Source organism: Leptosomus discolor, chromosome 7 (assembly GCF_034619465.1).
Source record: "Leptosomus discolor isolate bLepDis1 chromosome 7, bLepDis1.hap2, whole genome shotgun sequence".
Lineage (NCBI taxonomy): Eukaryota > Metazoa > Chordata > Aves > Leptosomiformes > Leptosomidae > Leptosomus > Leptosomus discolor.
Genome location: NC_141397.1, coordinates 36,661,765 through 36,675,096, shown reverse-complemented (window position 1 = coordinate 36,675,096; position 13,332 = coordinate 36,661,765). Strand labels below are relative to the sequence as shown.

General features: G+C 64.0%; 1 protein-coding gene and 16 non-coding genes across 17 annotated transcripts; 1 reads left to right on the top strand and 16 right to left on the bottom strand.

The window, feature by feature from the left end:
* Positions 1-1,432: 1,432 nt before the first annotated feature.
* On the top strand, positions 1,433-4,590 carry AIRE (autoimmune regulator). Its single transcript, XM_086468410.1, has 12 exons — positions 1,433-1,573; positions 1,672-1,846; positions 1,981-2,133; positions 2,256-2,327; positions 2,431-2,544; positions 2,685-2,809; positions 2,974-3,051; positions 3,381-3,496; positions 3,573-3,782; positions 3,883-3,979; positions 4,258-4,326; positions 4,510-4,590. Exons 1-12 carry the CDS (start codon positions 1,433-1,435, stop codon positions 4,588-4,590), a joined length of 1,431 nt encoding a protein of 476 aa, XP_086324536.1.
* Positions 4,591-5,714: 1,124 nt separating this feature from the next.
* LOC147415245 (5S ribosomal RNA) lies at positions 5,715-5,832 on the bottom strand. Its single transcript, XR_015183673.1, has one exon. It is a non-coding gene; the product is annotated as a 5S ribosomal RNA (ribosomal RNA).
* Positions 5,833-6,200: 368 nt separating this feature from the next.
* LOC147415244 (5S ribosomal RNA) lies at positions 6,201-6,319 on the bottom strand. The gene has a single exon (XR_015183661.1). It is a non-coding gene; the product is annotated as a 5S ribosomal RNA (ribosomal RNA).
* A 368-nt stretch (positions 6,320-6,687) lies between these two features.
* Positions 6,688-6,806, bottom strand: LOC147415243 (5S ribosomal RNA). The gene has a single exon (XR_015183699.1). It is a non-coding gene; the product is annotated as a 5S ribosomal RNA (ribosomal RNA).
* A 393-nt stretch (positions 6,807-7,199) lies between these two features.
* On the bottom strand, positions 7,200-7,318 carry LOC147415242 (5S ribosomal RNA). The gene has a single exon (XR_015183672.1). It is a non-coding gene; the product is annotated as a 5S ribosomal RNA (ribosomal RNA).
* Positions 7,319-7,711: 393 nt separating this feature from the next.
* LOC147415241 (5S ribosomal RNA) lies at positions 7,712-7,830 on the bottom strand. Its single transcript, XR_015183671.1, has one exon. It is a non-coding gene; the product is annotated as a 5S ribosomal RNA (ribosomal RNA).
* A 368-nt stretch (positions 7,831-8,198) lies between these two features.
* On the bottom strand, positions 8,199-8,317 carry LOC147415240 (5S ribosomal RNA). Its single transcript, XR_015183647.1, has one exon. It is a non-coding gene; the product is annotated as a 5S ribosomal RNA (ribosomal RNA).
* A 368-nt stretch (positions 8,318-8,685) lies between these two features.
* LOC147415239 (5S ribosomal RNA) lies at positions 8,686-8,804 on the bottom strand. Its single transcript, XR_015183646.1, has one exon. It is a non-coding gene; the product is annotated as a 5S ribosomal RNA (ribosomal RNA).
* Positions 8,805-9,197: 393 nt separating this feature from the next.
* On the bottom strand, positions 9,198-9,316 carry LOC147415238 (5S ribosomal RNA). Its single transcript, XR_015183644.1, has one exon. It is a non-coding gene; the product is annotated as a 5S ribosomal RNA (ribosomal RNA).
* Positions 9,317-9,684: 368 nt separating this feature from the next.
* Positions 9,685-9,803, bottom strand: LOC147415237 (5S ribosomal RNA). Its single transcript, XR_015183680.1, has one exon. It is a non-coding gene; the product is annotated as a 5S ribosomal RNA (ribosomal RNA).
* A 393-nt stretch (positions 9,804-10,196) lies between these two features.
* On the bottom strand, positions 10,197-10,315 carry LOC147415236 (5S ribosomal RNA). The gene has a single exon (XR_015183643.1). It is a non-coding gene; the product is annotated as a 5S ribosomal RNA (ribosomal RNA).
* Positions 10,316-10,683: 368 nt separating this feature from the next.
* LOC147415235 (5S ribosomal RNA) lies at positions 10,684-10,802 on the bottom strand. Its single transcript, XR_015183642.1, has one exon. It is a non-coding gene; the product is annotated as a 5S ribosomal RNA (ribosomal RNA).
* A 368-nt stretch (positions 10,803-11,170) lies between these two features.
* On the bottom strand, positions 11,171-11,289 carry LOC147415234 (5S ribosomal RNA). The gene has a single exon (XR_015183641.1). It is a non-coding gene; the product is annotated as a 5S ribosomal RNA (ribosomal RNA).
* Positions 11,290-11,682: 393 nt separating this feature from the next.
* LOC147415233 (5S ribosomal RNA) lies at positions 11,683-11,801 on the bottom strand. The gene has a single exon (XR_015183659.1). It is a non-coding gene; the product is annotated as a 5S ribosomal RNA (ribosomal RNA).
* Positions 11,802-12,169: 368 nt separating this feature from the next.
* On the bottom strand, positions 12,170-12,288 carry LOC147415232 (5S ribosomal RNA). The gene has a single exon (XR_015183640.1). It is a non-coding gene; the product is annotated as a 5S ribosomal RNA (ribosomal RNA).
* A 368-nt stretch (positions 12,289-12,656) lies between these two features.
* LOC147415231 (5S ribosomal RNA) lies at positions 12,657-12,775 on the bottom strand. Its single transcript, XR_015183639.1, has one exon. It is a non-coding gene; the product is annotated as a 5S ribosomal RNA (ribosomal RNA).
* A 368-nt stretch (positions 12,776-13,143) lies between these two features.
* On the bottom strand, positions 13,144-13,262 carry LOC147415230 (5S ribosomal RNA). The gene has a single exon (XR_015183662.1). It is a non-coding gene; the product is annotated as a 5S ribosomal RNA (ribosomal RNA).
* Positions 13,263-13,332: the final 70 nt, after the last annotated feature.

Below are 13,332 nucleotides of genomic sequence, written 5' to 3'. Positions count from 1 at the left end.
TGCCACAGCCCAGCTGGGTGCTGAAATCCTGGTGTCAGGCACAGGAACCCAGCACTGTGCCTGCCTGACCCCCATTCCCCGGTGCCTCCATGGGAAAAGTCACACCAAATGCTGAAAGGAGCTTCAGGACAAGCATTTCCATGGGTAAACACATTAATTTATTAACCAGACGTGTATGAAGGTATTTCCTGCTCTCGCAGAGAGTGTTGTCTTGTTATTCTTCCCGTGTTTCTGGACAGCAGCTGCTTCCTTCTGGCACAGCTTTGGAGCCAGCAGATACCACTCCAGTCTTTTAGGACTTACTACTGAATGTTCCTACCCATATCGCCTTGCTCCATGCAACAGAGCATCCCCTCTTGCAACCATTTCCAGTCCTGCTCAGGTTGGGTTATGCTATACAGCAGGGACTGGGTGCTGTCCCACAGTGTGGGGACAGCTGTGCACAGCCACGACACCCCCGGCTGAGCCTTCTGGGCAGCAGGGCTGCATCTCTAGAGGAAGAGAGCCTGGAAATTAATCCTGAGGAAATCCCAGACCTTTAGGAATTGGAATAGGAACTTTGGACCTTTTTCTTTCCTGGCCACATGGTATAGAGCAGCCAGATGCCCAGACTTTTCTGTGCCAGATGCTCCCAGGGAGCAAGTTCCCCTCCAGCTCCAAGTTTTTTACAGCTGCGTATGTCCAGTGAAGTCACTTTATTGCACAATTTCCTGGAGTGGGTGATGACAGAGCTGCAGGCAGCACCTGCCCAGGTAATCCCCAGGCTGGTGTGTGGCACTGCCACAGCTCCAGCAGGCTGGTGGGCAGCAGCACGATGCTTCAAGGGGGCTGTTTGCTTGTTCAGCATCACTAATTGTACCCAAACGCACATTTGTAGACTTCTTTGGTGTCAGTGCTTCCCAGCTGCCCCGCAGAGGGTTTGCAGGGAGCCAGGGCAAATGTTCCCGTTTTCTACTGCTGTCGGGGCGTTACTTCCCACATGCTCCCAGAGCCGAGTTTCTGGATGAGAGAAGCAGGTGCTGTGGAAAGTCCAGAAATTTTGGGGTGATGCTTGGCTGACCACAGGGACAAGACAGGCGGGGGTGCCTGCGTCAGCACCCCAGCTGAACCCCCTCTCCCCAGCCACGCTGGGGTGGTCGCCACGGGGTTGGGCGTCCTTCACCAGCAGCGGCAGCTAACGTCACATCGATGTTGTGGACTGGGGAGCAGCCTGACCGCCAGCCAGGGCTGGGGACGCAATGGTACTGCAGGGGCAAGCCCAGCCATGCCACGGGGACAGCCAGCGGTGGGAGGGATGATCTCATGTTACACGGCTTCGTACAAAAATGAGTAGGGCTGCAGGATCCTGACGAGGTTCCTGCTGTCGGCAGCCAGGGCTTATTAAAGGGGAGCGTTGGGGTGGGCTGTTTGGCCCCAGCAGTGTCCCTGCAGCATGGCAGGGCTGGGGGGTGAGGAGGACCTGCGGCACCTGCTGAAGCTGCACCGCACTGAGATTGCCATGGCAGTGGACGATGTTTTCCCACTGCTGCACGGCCTGGCCGACCATGATGTCGTCCCCGAGCATGTCTTCAAGGTGAGGCCGCCAGGTAGGAGAGAATGTCTGTGCTGCAGGGACTGGGGCCAGCTGGTGACACTGGGACGTGTGCCAACGGGCCACGGTGGCACTGACAGGAGACACTGAGCCGGACGGAGCGGGAGGGCTCCCACCGTGCCTTCCATGCACTGCTGACCTGGCTGCTGGGTTGCGATGCTGCTGCCGTCCGCAACTTCTGGGCCGTTCTCTTCAAGGACTACAACTTGGAGCGGTACACCCGGCTCCGGCCCCTCCATGGCACCTTCCCCAGAGGTAGGAGGGGGACAGACAGACAGGGGACCGGTGCCCCCAGGGTCTGCTGGCAGGCAGGGGTGACACCGAAGGGTGGCTGTGCCTGTCGTTCCCCCCCCGCCCCCCCCCCCCCCCCCCCCCGGTCTCCTTTGCAGAGGTGGAACTGGGGCAGCAACGTCGCAGCAGGCGCCTCTCTCCCAGTCCCATGGTGCCGGCCCCGCACAGACCCCCAAGCAAGAGGAAAGCCCCCGAGGAGCAGAATGGGGCCCAAGCCACACAGCCCTCCCTGCGGCACACCACCAGCCCCAGTACGGAGATCGAGAGTGGGATGGGGTGGGGTGCTGGGGGGGGACACACCAAGGTGCAGCAGGGTACACCAAGGTGCGGCAGGGTGCTGTGCCCCCTGATGTCCACCCTCACAAACCTGCAGGGCCCTTGGCGAAGGCAAAGACGATGAAGAACTTGGAGGGTGCGGATGGCTCCCACACCTCTCGTACTGGAGGTGAGTGCTGAACCCCCCAGGGCAGCATCTGCTGTGCACCCTCTTTGCCTGCAGGGGAGGGCGGAGGGCTGCCTGTCCCGCTGAGTCGCCCCCCTGCCCACAGCCCTCCAGGCGGTGGCCGCCTCAATGCAGAGAGCAGTGGCTGTGGCAGGCAGCGAGGTGCCCGTCACCCACGGAGCCATTGAGGGCATCCCCATCAAACACGTGCTGGAGCCGGGTAGGTGCAGCTGGTGTTGTACGCAATTTTGCCCACAAATTCAGAATCTGACATGCCCCCCCACACCCAGCGGAAGCTCCCCAGGCAGGGGGGTTGCAGGGAGGGGGCCCCGCTGGAGCCATTCTCAGCCTCTCTTGCAGGCAACTCCAAGACAGGCAACAAAGCCAGGGATGAAGCATACACCCCGTCTGCCTGCAAGGAGCCAGGGGCCAGGAGCAGGAGCCGCAGCCTGAAGCTCATTGCCCAACCTAAGGCATCCCACAGTGTACAGACCCCCCAGCCACCCACTTTCACCCTGCCTTTTGCAGCTGTCTGAGGCTCTGGTGGGGGATTGTCCCTGCCTGGCAGCATAGCCATGGCCTGGGGGTGTCCCCCCACACCAGGGTATCCCAGCAGCTTCCCCAAACATCTCTCCTGTCTCGCCCACAGAGCAGGGAGCCCCGAGTATACACCCAGGGCCGGCTGCCCGTGCCCACCGTGCACAGCCAAGACCCTGTACCCCACCAGGTGAGTCCCAGCATATCAAGGCCCCGATAGGCACCTGGTGAGCTGGGGGCCATCAGGATATCCCTGGCATGTCCCTTTGGCCTGGCTGAGCACAGGCAATCCAGGGCTCTGCTGACGGGGGTCACCGGGCTACATCCCCCCCTGCCCTGGAACAGACGGAAAGGGGTTGGTGGGTTTGGTGTGGGTGACATGAAGGTAAAGGCCAAGGGGGCGGTGGGTGATGGGGGCCCCTGCCAGCGCGAGCCCTGCCACAGCCATGGGTGCAGGCTGTCTGCTGGTGCCCCCTGAGGAGTGGTGAGGGTGACCCCCTGCCCACTGCCCCGTGGCAGGAGAACGAGGATGAGTGTGCAGTCTGCAGTGACGGCGGGGAGCTCATCTGCTGTGACGGCTGCCCCAGGGCCTTCCACCTTGCTTGCTTGGTGCCTCCACTGCCCTGTGTCCCCAGGTGAGCCCTGGGGTGTCACAGGGACCCCTGGTGCCCCCTCGCGGCTGTCCCTCAACACCCTGCTCTGGCTTTGCAGCGGGACATGGCGCTGCAGCTCCTGTGTGGCAAGTGTGGCAGAGCTGGGCCAGCCGCGGGAGGCGGACATGGCTGCGGAGCAACCCCCCGAGATCCCAGGGGAGGAGGTGTGCAGTGCCCAGCGAGGCGGAGGTGATGGGAGCATCTGTGGCCGCTGCTTCACCCGGATCCCTGCACCCCAACACTGCCCCGTGCCTGGCAGGGACCCTGGGTGAGTTCCCACAGCCCCCATCATCCCCCACATCCCAGCCTTAAATCGTCCCCCAGAGGAGTGCTGCACTGATGGTCTGCATCCCCCCTGTTGGTTGTAGGGGGCTGCTGCTCTGCACATCCTGCGCAGACACCCCAGACACAGGCAGCCTGGAGAGCACGGCAGCAGCCAGTGACCACTCACTACAGGCAGCAAAGGTTAGTACAACCAGTGCCTGGCCCTGGTGGACGGAAATGGGCCGGGGTAGGTGGCAGTGGTGTGTGTGAAGCACGTGATGAGGTGGGGGAGTGAGGGAAATGGGCTGGGGGAGGCATGGGCCAACTGCGGCTGGAGGTGAGGTGGTGAAGCTCTGCTGGAGGGGTCACGAGCTGAGGCTGCACCAAGTGAGGGGCTGAACCTGGTCACCAGCCCTGACCCTAAGGGGTGCAGGCAGAGGACAGGCAGGAAAAATGGCAGGACATGTCTCCTCCCGCAGGCAGAGGATGTTTTCCCTGGCAGTGACCCTGTGCCAAGCAGGGATGAGCTCGATGCGCTCCTGGGTGAGGTATGGCACTTGCAGGGGGTTGGGGGGGAATCCAACAGGCAGAGTCTGTCCACAGAGGACCAGTTCTCTGGTGCGACCCACAGGGTGACGTCAGGCAGTGGGCGAGGTGAGGAGAGCCAGGACACCTCGGGGGGCAGGGAGTAGGATGGAGAGGGAGAGTGACCCCCCAGGCATGTCCCGCAGGGTGCCTGGGACGGGATACTGCAGTGGGCATTCCAGAGCATGGCGCGGCCCCTGGCAGACACCCACAGGATTTCAGCCTAGTGCATGGTGCCCCGATGGCATCCGCACGCAACAGGTGAGCTAAGAGCAGGTTCTGGGGTGGTTGTGCCACAGGAACTATAAGGACATTGTGGCACCATGAAAAAAAGTGGTATCATCAAACAAAGCAACTCCCAAGCAGGTACCCAAACAAGAGAGACACCTGCGAAATGTGGGTTCCTGCCGGTGAATGATGAAAATGTGTATGCACAAGATAAATGAGCAAAAAGAACAGAAAATGGAAAAAAAAAAGACACTTTAGTGAACAGTGAAATAAAAAAGTAAAGTGTAGAGATAAAACCGCTACAGCATCAGCATTATGTCACGAAAAATGGGGAGAGAAAGAGAAGGTATGGAAAATTCCATGGACAGCTCTGGTTATGCTGCCTCCCAGCTTTGGCTGCACATGCACAATGGAAAGACAATGGAAGATGAAAGGACGCAGAATTATTAATAATAATGAAGAAAAAAGTATATATACAGAATTTAATTAAAAACACTGTTGTAGAGATCAAAGAGCTCTTCTAGAAAAAACATGAAAAACTAGATCTCTATCAACAACAAAAGAAAAAAAAAACCCCGTGCCCCGAAAAATATGGAAAATCAATATATGGAGAAAACAATGAACTAAAAAACCCCTAAACCACACGGTATTCCAGCAGTCTCCCATTCAAGTACTAATGAGGCCGAACCCTGCTTAGCTTCTGAGATAAGACAAGATCAGGTGTTCTCAGGGTGGCATGGCCATGGGAAGCCACTGTCCCGCCAACAGCCCTCTCATGATACCACCACTCGAACTGGACATAAAGCAAAAGACGGGCCCACTTCCTCTGGCAACACCAAAACGAGGACTCGCACCTACACCCGTACTGAGCACACACACCCAACACACCCTAGTACCCGCAACATCCATCTTGCCTCACCGACAACGCCCTCCCACCCTGACGAGTCGCCCCACCAACACACGCAGCGGGGCAACGGGCCACGCCGACCCGCCCCCGGATCCCCGCCACCACCGCCCACAGCAACACCCGCACGCACGACCACCCACAACTGCCCCGCCGCGTCACCTCAACAGCAAAACGGGGACCCCCGCGCGCCCAAAGGACCCCCCAGCCAGCACCAAAAGCCTACAGCACCCGGTATTCCCAGGCGGTCTCCCATCCAAGTACTAACCGGGCCCGACCCTGCTTAGCTTCCGAGATCAGACGAGATCGGGCGTTCTCAGGGTGGTTAGCCGTAGGCAGCCCCTGTCCCGCCAACAGCCCTCTCGGGACACCTCCACCCACAACCCACCCTGACCTACAACATCACAGGGGCCCTCTTCCCGTGCCCTCGCCCGCGGCACCACCACCACCAGCACTCGCGCCCGCATCGATCCCGCGCACTCAACACCCCTCTCGCCTCACCAAAAACACCATCCCACCCTGACGAACGGCCCCAACAACACACGCAGCGGGGCAACGGGCCACGCCGACCCGCTCCCAGACCCCCGCCGCCACCGCCCACAGCAACACCCGCACGCACGACCACCCACAACTGCTCCGCCGCGTCACCTCAACAGCAAAACGGGGACCCCCGCGCGCCCAAAGGACCCCCCAGCCAGCACCAAAAGCCTACAGCACCCGGTATTCCCAGGCGGTCTCCCATCCAAGTACTAACCGGGCCCGACCCTGCTTACCTTCCGAGATCAGACGAGATCAGGTGTTCTCAGGGTGGTATGGCCATAGGCAGCCCCTGTCCCGCCAACAGCCCTCTCGGGACACCTCCACCCACAACCCACCCTGACCTACAACATCACAGGGGCCCTCTTCCCGTGCCCTCGCCCGCGGCACCACAACCACCGGCACTCGCGCCCGCATCGATCCCGCGCACTCAACACCCCTCTCGCCTCACCAAAAACACCATCCCACCCTGACGAACGGCCCCAACAACACACGCAGCGGGGCAACGGGCCACGCCGACCCGCCCCCGGACCCCCGTCGCCACCGCCCACAGCAACACCCGCACGCACGACCACCCACAACTGCCCCGCCGCGTCACCTCAACAGCAAAACGGGGACCCCCGCGCGCCCAAAGGACCCCCCAGCCAGCACCAAAAGCCTACAGCACCCGGTATTCCCAGGCGGTCTCCCATCCAAGTACTAACCGGGCCCGACCCTGCTTAGCTTCCGAGATCAGATGAGATCGGGCGTTCTCAGGGTGGTATGGCCGTAGGCAGCCCCTGTCCCGCCAACAGCCCTCTCGGGACACCTCCACCCACAACCCACCCTGACCTACAACATCACAGGGGCCCTCTTCCCGTGCCCTCGCCCGCGCCCCCGCCACCACAACCTCCAGCACTCGCGCCCGCATCGATCCGGCACGCCCAACACCACCCTGTCCCAGCAACACCTCTTTCGCCTCACCGACAACGCCTTCCCACCCTGACGTACGGTCCCACCAACACACGCAGCGGGGCAACGGGCCACGCCGACCCGCCCCCGGACCCCCGCCGCCACCGCCCACAGCAACACCCGCACGCACGACCACCCACAACTGCTCCGCCGCGTCACCTCAACAGCAAAACGGGGACCCCCGCGCGCCCAAAGGACCCCCCAGCCAGCACCAAAAGCCTACAGCACCCGGTATTCCCAGGCGGTCTCCCATCCAAGTACTAACCGGGCCCGACCCTGCTTAGCTTCCGAGATCAGACGAGAATGGGCGTTCTCAGGGTGGTATGGCCGTAGGCAGCCCCTGTCCCGCCAACAGCCCTCTCGGGACACCTCCACCCACAACCCACCCTGACCTACAACATCACAGGGGCCCGCTTCCAGTTCCCGTGCCCGCGCCCCCGCCACCACAACCTCCAGCACTCGCACCCGCACCAATCCGGCACGCCCAACACCACCCTGTCCCAGCAACACCTCTTTCGCCTCACCGACAACGCCTTCCCACCCTGACGTACGGTCCCACCAACACACGCAGCGGGGCAACGGGCCACGCCGACCCGCCCCCGGACCCCCGCCGCCACCGCCCACAGCAACACCCGCACGCACGACCACCCACAACTGCTCCGCCGCGTCACCTCAACAGCAAAACGGGGACCCCCGCGCGCCCAAAGGACCCCCCAGCCAGCACCAAAAGCCTACAGCACCCGGTATTCCCAGGCGGTCTCCCATCCAAGTACTAACCGGGCCCGACCCTGCTTAGCTTCCGAGATCAGACGAGAATGGGCGTTCTCAGGGTGGTATGGCCGTAGGCAGCCCCCGTCCCGCCAACAGCCCTCTCGGGACACCTCCACCCACAACCCACCCTGACCTACAACATCACAGGGGCCCTCTTCCCGTGTCCTCGCCCGCGGCACCACCACCACCAGCACTCGCGCCCGCATCGATCCCGCGCACTCAACACCCCCCTCGCCTCACCAAAAACACCATCCCACCCTGACGAACGGCCCCAACAACACACGCAGCGGGGCAACGGGCCACGCCGACCCGCCCCCGGACCCCCGCCGCCACCGCCCACAGCAACACCCGCACGCACGACCACCCACAACTGCTCCGCCGCGTCACCTCAACAGCAAAACGGGGACCCCCGCGCGCCCAAAGGACCCCCCAGCCAGCACCAAAAGCCTACAGCACCCGGTATTCCCAGGCGGTCTCCCATCCAAGTACTAACCGGGCCCGACCCTGCTTAGCTTCCGAGATCAGACGAGATCGGGCGTTCTCAGGGTGGTATGGCCGTAGGCAGCCCCCGTCCCGCCAACAGCCCTCTCGGGACACCTCCACCCACAACCCACCCTGACCTACAACATCACAGGGGCCCTCTTCCCGTGTCCTCGCCCGCGGCACCACCACCACCAGCACTCGCGCCCGCATCGATCCCGCGCACTCAACACCCCCCTCGCCTCACCAAAAACACCATCCCACCCTGACGAACGGCCCCAACAACACACGCAGCGGGGCAACGGGCCACGCCGACCCGCCCCCGGACCCCCGCCGCCACCGCCCACAGCAACACCCGCACGCACGACCACCCACAACTGCTCCGCCGCGTCACCTCAACAGCAAAACGGGGACCCCCGCGCGCCCAAAGGACCCCCCAGCCAGCACCAAAAGCCTACAGCACCCGGTATTCCCAGGCGGTCTCCCATCCAAGTACTAACCGGGCCCGACCCTGCTTAGCTTCCGAGATCAGACGAGATCGGGCGTTCTCAGGGTGGTATGGCCGTAGGCAGCCCCTGTCCCGCCAACAGCCCTCTCGGGACACCTCCACCCACAACCCACCCTGACCTACAACATCACAGGGGCCCGCTTCCAGTTCCCGTGCCCGCGCCCCCGCCACCACAACCTCCAGCACTCGCACCCGCACCAATCCGGCACGCCCAACACCACCCTGTCCCAGCAACACCTCTTTCGCCTCACCGACAACGCCTTCCCACCCTGACGTACGGTCCCACCAACACACGCAGCGGGGCAACGGGCCACGCCGACCCGCCCCCGGACCCCCGCCACCACCGCCCACAGCAACACCCGCACGCACGACCACCCACAACTGCCCCGCCGCGTCACCTCAACAGCAAAACGGGGACCCCCGCGCGCCCAAAGGACCCCCCAGCCAGCACCAAAAGCCTACAGCACCCGGTATTCCCAGGCGGTCTCCCATCCAAGTACTAACCGGGCCCGACCCTGCTTAGCTTCCGAGATCAGACGAGATCGGGCGTTCTCAGGGTGGTATGGCCGTAGGCAGCCCCTGTCCCGCCAACAGCCCTCTCGGGACACCTCCACCCACAACCCACCCTGACCTACAACATCACAGGGGCCCTCTTCCCGTGCCCTCGCCCGCGGCACCACCACCACCAGCACTCGCGCCCGCATCGATCCCGCGCACTCAACACCCCTCTCGCCTCACCAAAAACACCATCCCACCCTGACGAACGGCCCCAACAACACACGCAGCGGGGCAACGGGCCACGCCGACCCGCCCCCGGACCCCCGTCGCCACCGCCCACAGCAACACCCGCACGCACGACCACCCACAACTGCCCCGCCGCGTCACCTCAACAGCAAAACGGGGACCCCCGCGCGCCCAAAGGACCCCCCAGCCAGCACCAAAAGCCTACAGCACCCGGTATTCCCAGGCGGTCTCCCATCCAAGTACTAACCGGGCCCGACCCTGCTTAGCTTCCGAGATCAGATGAGATCGGGCGTTCTCAGGGTGGTATGGCCGTAGGCAGCCCCTGTCCCGCCAACAGCCCTCTCGGGACACCTCCACCCACAACCCACCCTGACCTACAACATCACAGGGGCCCTCTTCCCGTGCCCTCGCCCGCGCCCCCGCCACCACAACCTCCAGCACTCGCGCCCGCATCGATCCGGCACGCCCAACACCACCCTGTCCCAGCAACACCTCTTTCGCCTCACCGACAACGCCTTCCCACCCTGACGTACGGTCCCACCAACACACGCAGCGGGGCAACGGGCCACGCCGACCCGCCCCCGGACCCCCGCCGCCACCGCCCACAGCAACACCCGCACGCACGACCACCAACAACTGCCCCGCCGTGTCACCTCAACAGCAAAACGGGGACCCCCGCGCGCCCAAAGGACCCCCCAGCCAGCACCAAAAGCCTACAGCACCCGGTATTCCCAGGCGGTCTCCCATCCAAGTACTAACCGGGCCCGACCCTGCTTAGCTTCCGAGATCAGACGAGATCGGGCGTTCTCAGGGTGGTATGGCCGTAGGCAGCCCCTGTCCCGCCAACAGCCCTCTCGGGACACCTCCACCCACAACCCACCCTGACCTACAACATCACAGGGGCCCTCTTCCCGTGCCCTCGCCCGCGGCACCACCACCACCAGCACTCGCGCCCGCATCGATCCCGCGCACTCAACACCCCCCTCGCCTCACCAAAAACACCATCCCACCCTGACGAACGGCCCCAACAACACACGCAGCGGGGCAACGGGCCACGCCGACCCGCCCCCGGACCCCCACCGCCACCGCCCACAGCAACACCCGCACGCACGACCACCCACAACTGCTCCGCCGCGTCACCTCAACAGCAAAACGGGGACCCCCGCGCGCCCAAAGGACCCCCCAGCCAGCACCAAAAGCCTACAGCACCCGGTATTCCCAGGCGGTCTCCCATCCAAGTACTAACCGGGCCCGACCCTGCTTAGCTTCCGAGATCAGACGAGATCGGGCGTTCTCAGGGTGGTATGGCCGTAGGCAGCCCCCGTCCCGCCAACAGCCCTCTCGGGACACCTCCACCCACAACCCACCCTGACCTACAACATCACAGGGGCCCTCTTCCCCTGCCCTCGCCCGCGGCACCACCACCACCAGCACTCGCGCCCGCATCGATCCCGCGCACTCAACACCCCCCTCGCCTCACCAAAAACACCATCCCACCCTGACGAACGGCCCCAACAACACACGCAGCGGGGCAACGGGCCACGCCGACCCGCCCCCGGACCCCCGCCGCCACCGCCCACAGCAACACCCGCACGCACGACCACCCACAACTGCTCCGCCGTGTCACCTCAACAGCAAAACGGGGACCCCCGCGCGCCCAAAGGACCCCCCAGCCAGCACCAAAAGCCTACAGCACCCGGTATTCCCAGGCGGTCTCCCATCCAAGTACTAACCGGGCCCGACCCTGCTTAGCTTCCGAGATCAGACGAGATCGGGCGTTCTCAGGGTGGTATGGCCGTAGGCAGCCCCTGTCCCGCCAACAGCCCTCTCGGGACACCTCCACCCACAACCCACCCTGACCTACAACATCACAGGGGCCCTCTTCCCGTGCCCTCGCCCGCGCCCCCGCCACCACAACCTCCAGCACTCGCGCCCGCATCGATCCGGCACGCCCAACACCACCCTGTCCCAGCAACACCTCTTTCGCCTCACCGACAACGCCTTCCCACCCTGACGTACGGTCCCACCAACACACGCAGCGGGGCAACGGGCCACGCTGACCCGCCCCCGGACCCCCGCCACCACCGCCCACAGCAACACCCGCACGCACGACCACCCACAACTGCCCCGCCGCGTCACCTCAACAGCAAAACGGGGACCCCCGCGCGCCCAAAGGACCCCCCAGCCAGCACCAAAAGCCTACAGCACCCGGTATTCCCAGGCAGTCTCCCATCCAAGTACTAACCGGGCCCGACCCTGCTTAGCTTCCGAGATCAGACGAGATCGGGCGTTCTCAGGGTGGTATGGCCGTAGGCAGCCCCTGTCCCGCCAACAGCCCTCTCGGGACACCTCCACCCACAACCCACCCTGACCTACAACATCACAGGGGCCCTCTTCCCGTGCCCTCGCCCGCGGCACCACCACCACCAGCACTCGCGCCCGCATCGATCCCGCGCACTCAACACCCCCCTCGCCTCACCAAAAACACCATCCCACCCTGACGAACGGCCCCAACAACACACGCAGCGGGGCAACGGGCCACGCCGACCCGCCCCCGGACCCCCACCGCCACCGCCCACAGCAACACCCGCACGCACGACCACCCACAACTGCTCCGCCGCGTCACCTCAACAGCAAAACGGGGACCCCCGCGCGCCCAAAGGACCCCCCAGCCAGCACCAAAAGCCTACAGCACCCGGTATTCCCAGGCGGTCTCCCATCCAAGTACTAACCGGGCCCGACCCTGCTTAGCTTCCGAGATCAGACGAGATCGGGCGTTCTCAGGGTGGTATGGCCGTAGGCAGCCCCTGTCCCGCCAACAGCCCTCTCGGGACACCTCCACCCACAACCCACCCTGACCTACAACATCACAGGGGCCCTCTTCCCCTGCCCTCGCCCGCGGCACCACCACCACCAGCACTCGCGCCCGCATCGATCCCGCGCACTCAACACCCCCCTCGCCTCACCAAAAACACCATCCCACCCTGACGAACGGCCCCAACAACACACGCAGCGGGGCAACGGGCCACGCCGACCCGCCCCCGGACCCCCGCCGCCACCGCCCACAGCAACACCCGCACGCACGACCACCCACAACTGCTCCGCCGTGTCACCTCAACAGCAAAACGGGGACCCCCGCGCGCCCAAAGGACCCCCCAGCCAGCACCAAAAGCCTACAGCACCCGGTATTCCCAGGCGGTCTCCCATCCAAGTACTAACCGGGCCCGACCCTGCTTAGCTTCCGAGATCAGACGAGATCGGGCGTTCTCAGGGTGGTATGGCCGTAGGCAGCCCCTGTCCCGCCAACAGCCCTCTCGGGACACCTCCACCCACAACCCACCCTGACCTACAACATCACAGGGGCCCTCTTCCTGTGTCCTCGCCCGCGGCACCACCACCACCAGCACTCGCGCCCGCATCGATCCCGCGCACTCAACACCCCTCTCGCCTCACCAAAAACACCATCCCACCCTGACGAACGGCCCCAACAACACACGCAGCGGGGCAACGGGCCACGCCGACCCGCCCCCGGACCCCCGTCGCCACCGCCCACAGCAACACCCGCACGCACGACCACCCACAACTGCCCCGCCGCGTCACCTCAACAGCAAAACGGGGACCCCCGCGCGCCCAAAGGACCCCCCAGCCAGCACCAAAAGCCTACAGCACCCGGTATTCCCAGGCGGTCTCCCATCCAAGTACTAACCGGGCCCGAACCTGCTTAGCTTCCGAGATCAGACGAGATCGGGCGTTCTCAGGGTGGTATGGCCGTAGGCAGCCCCCGTCCCGCCAACAGCCCTCTCGGGACACCTCCACCCACAACCCACCCTGACCTACAACATCACA

Bases quoted from the DNA above. Each gene is read 5' to 3' on its own strand.
- AIRE (XM_086468410.1), top strand. From the start codon at position 1,433: ATGGCAGGGCTGGGGGGTGAGGAGGACCTGCGGCACCTGCTGAAGCTG. The intron at 1,847-1,980 runs GTAGGAGGGGGA...TCTCCTTTGCAG, and splicing joins CCATGGCACCTTCCCCAGAG to AGGTGGAACTGGGGCAGCAA. The intron at 4,327-4,509 runs GTATGGCACTTG...CATGTCCCGCAG, and splicing joins TCGATGCGCTCCTGGGTGAG to GGTGCCTGGGACGGGATACT.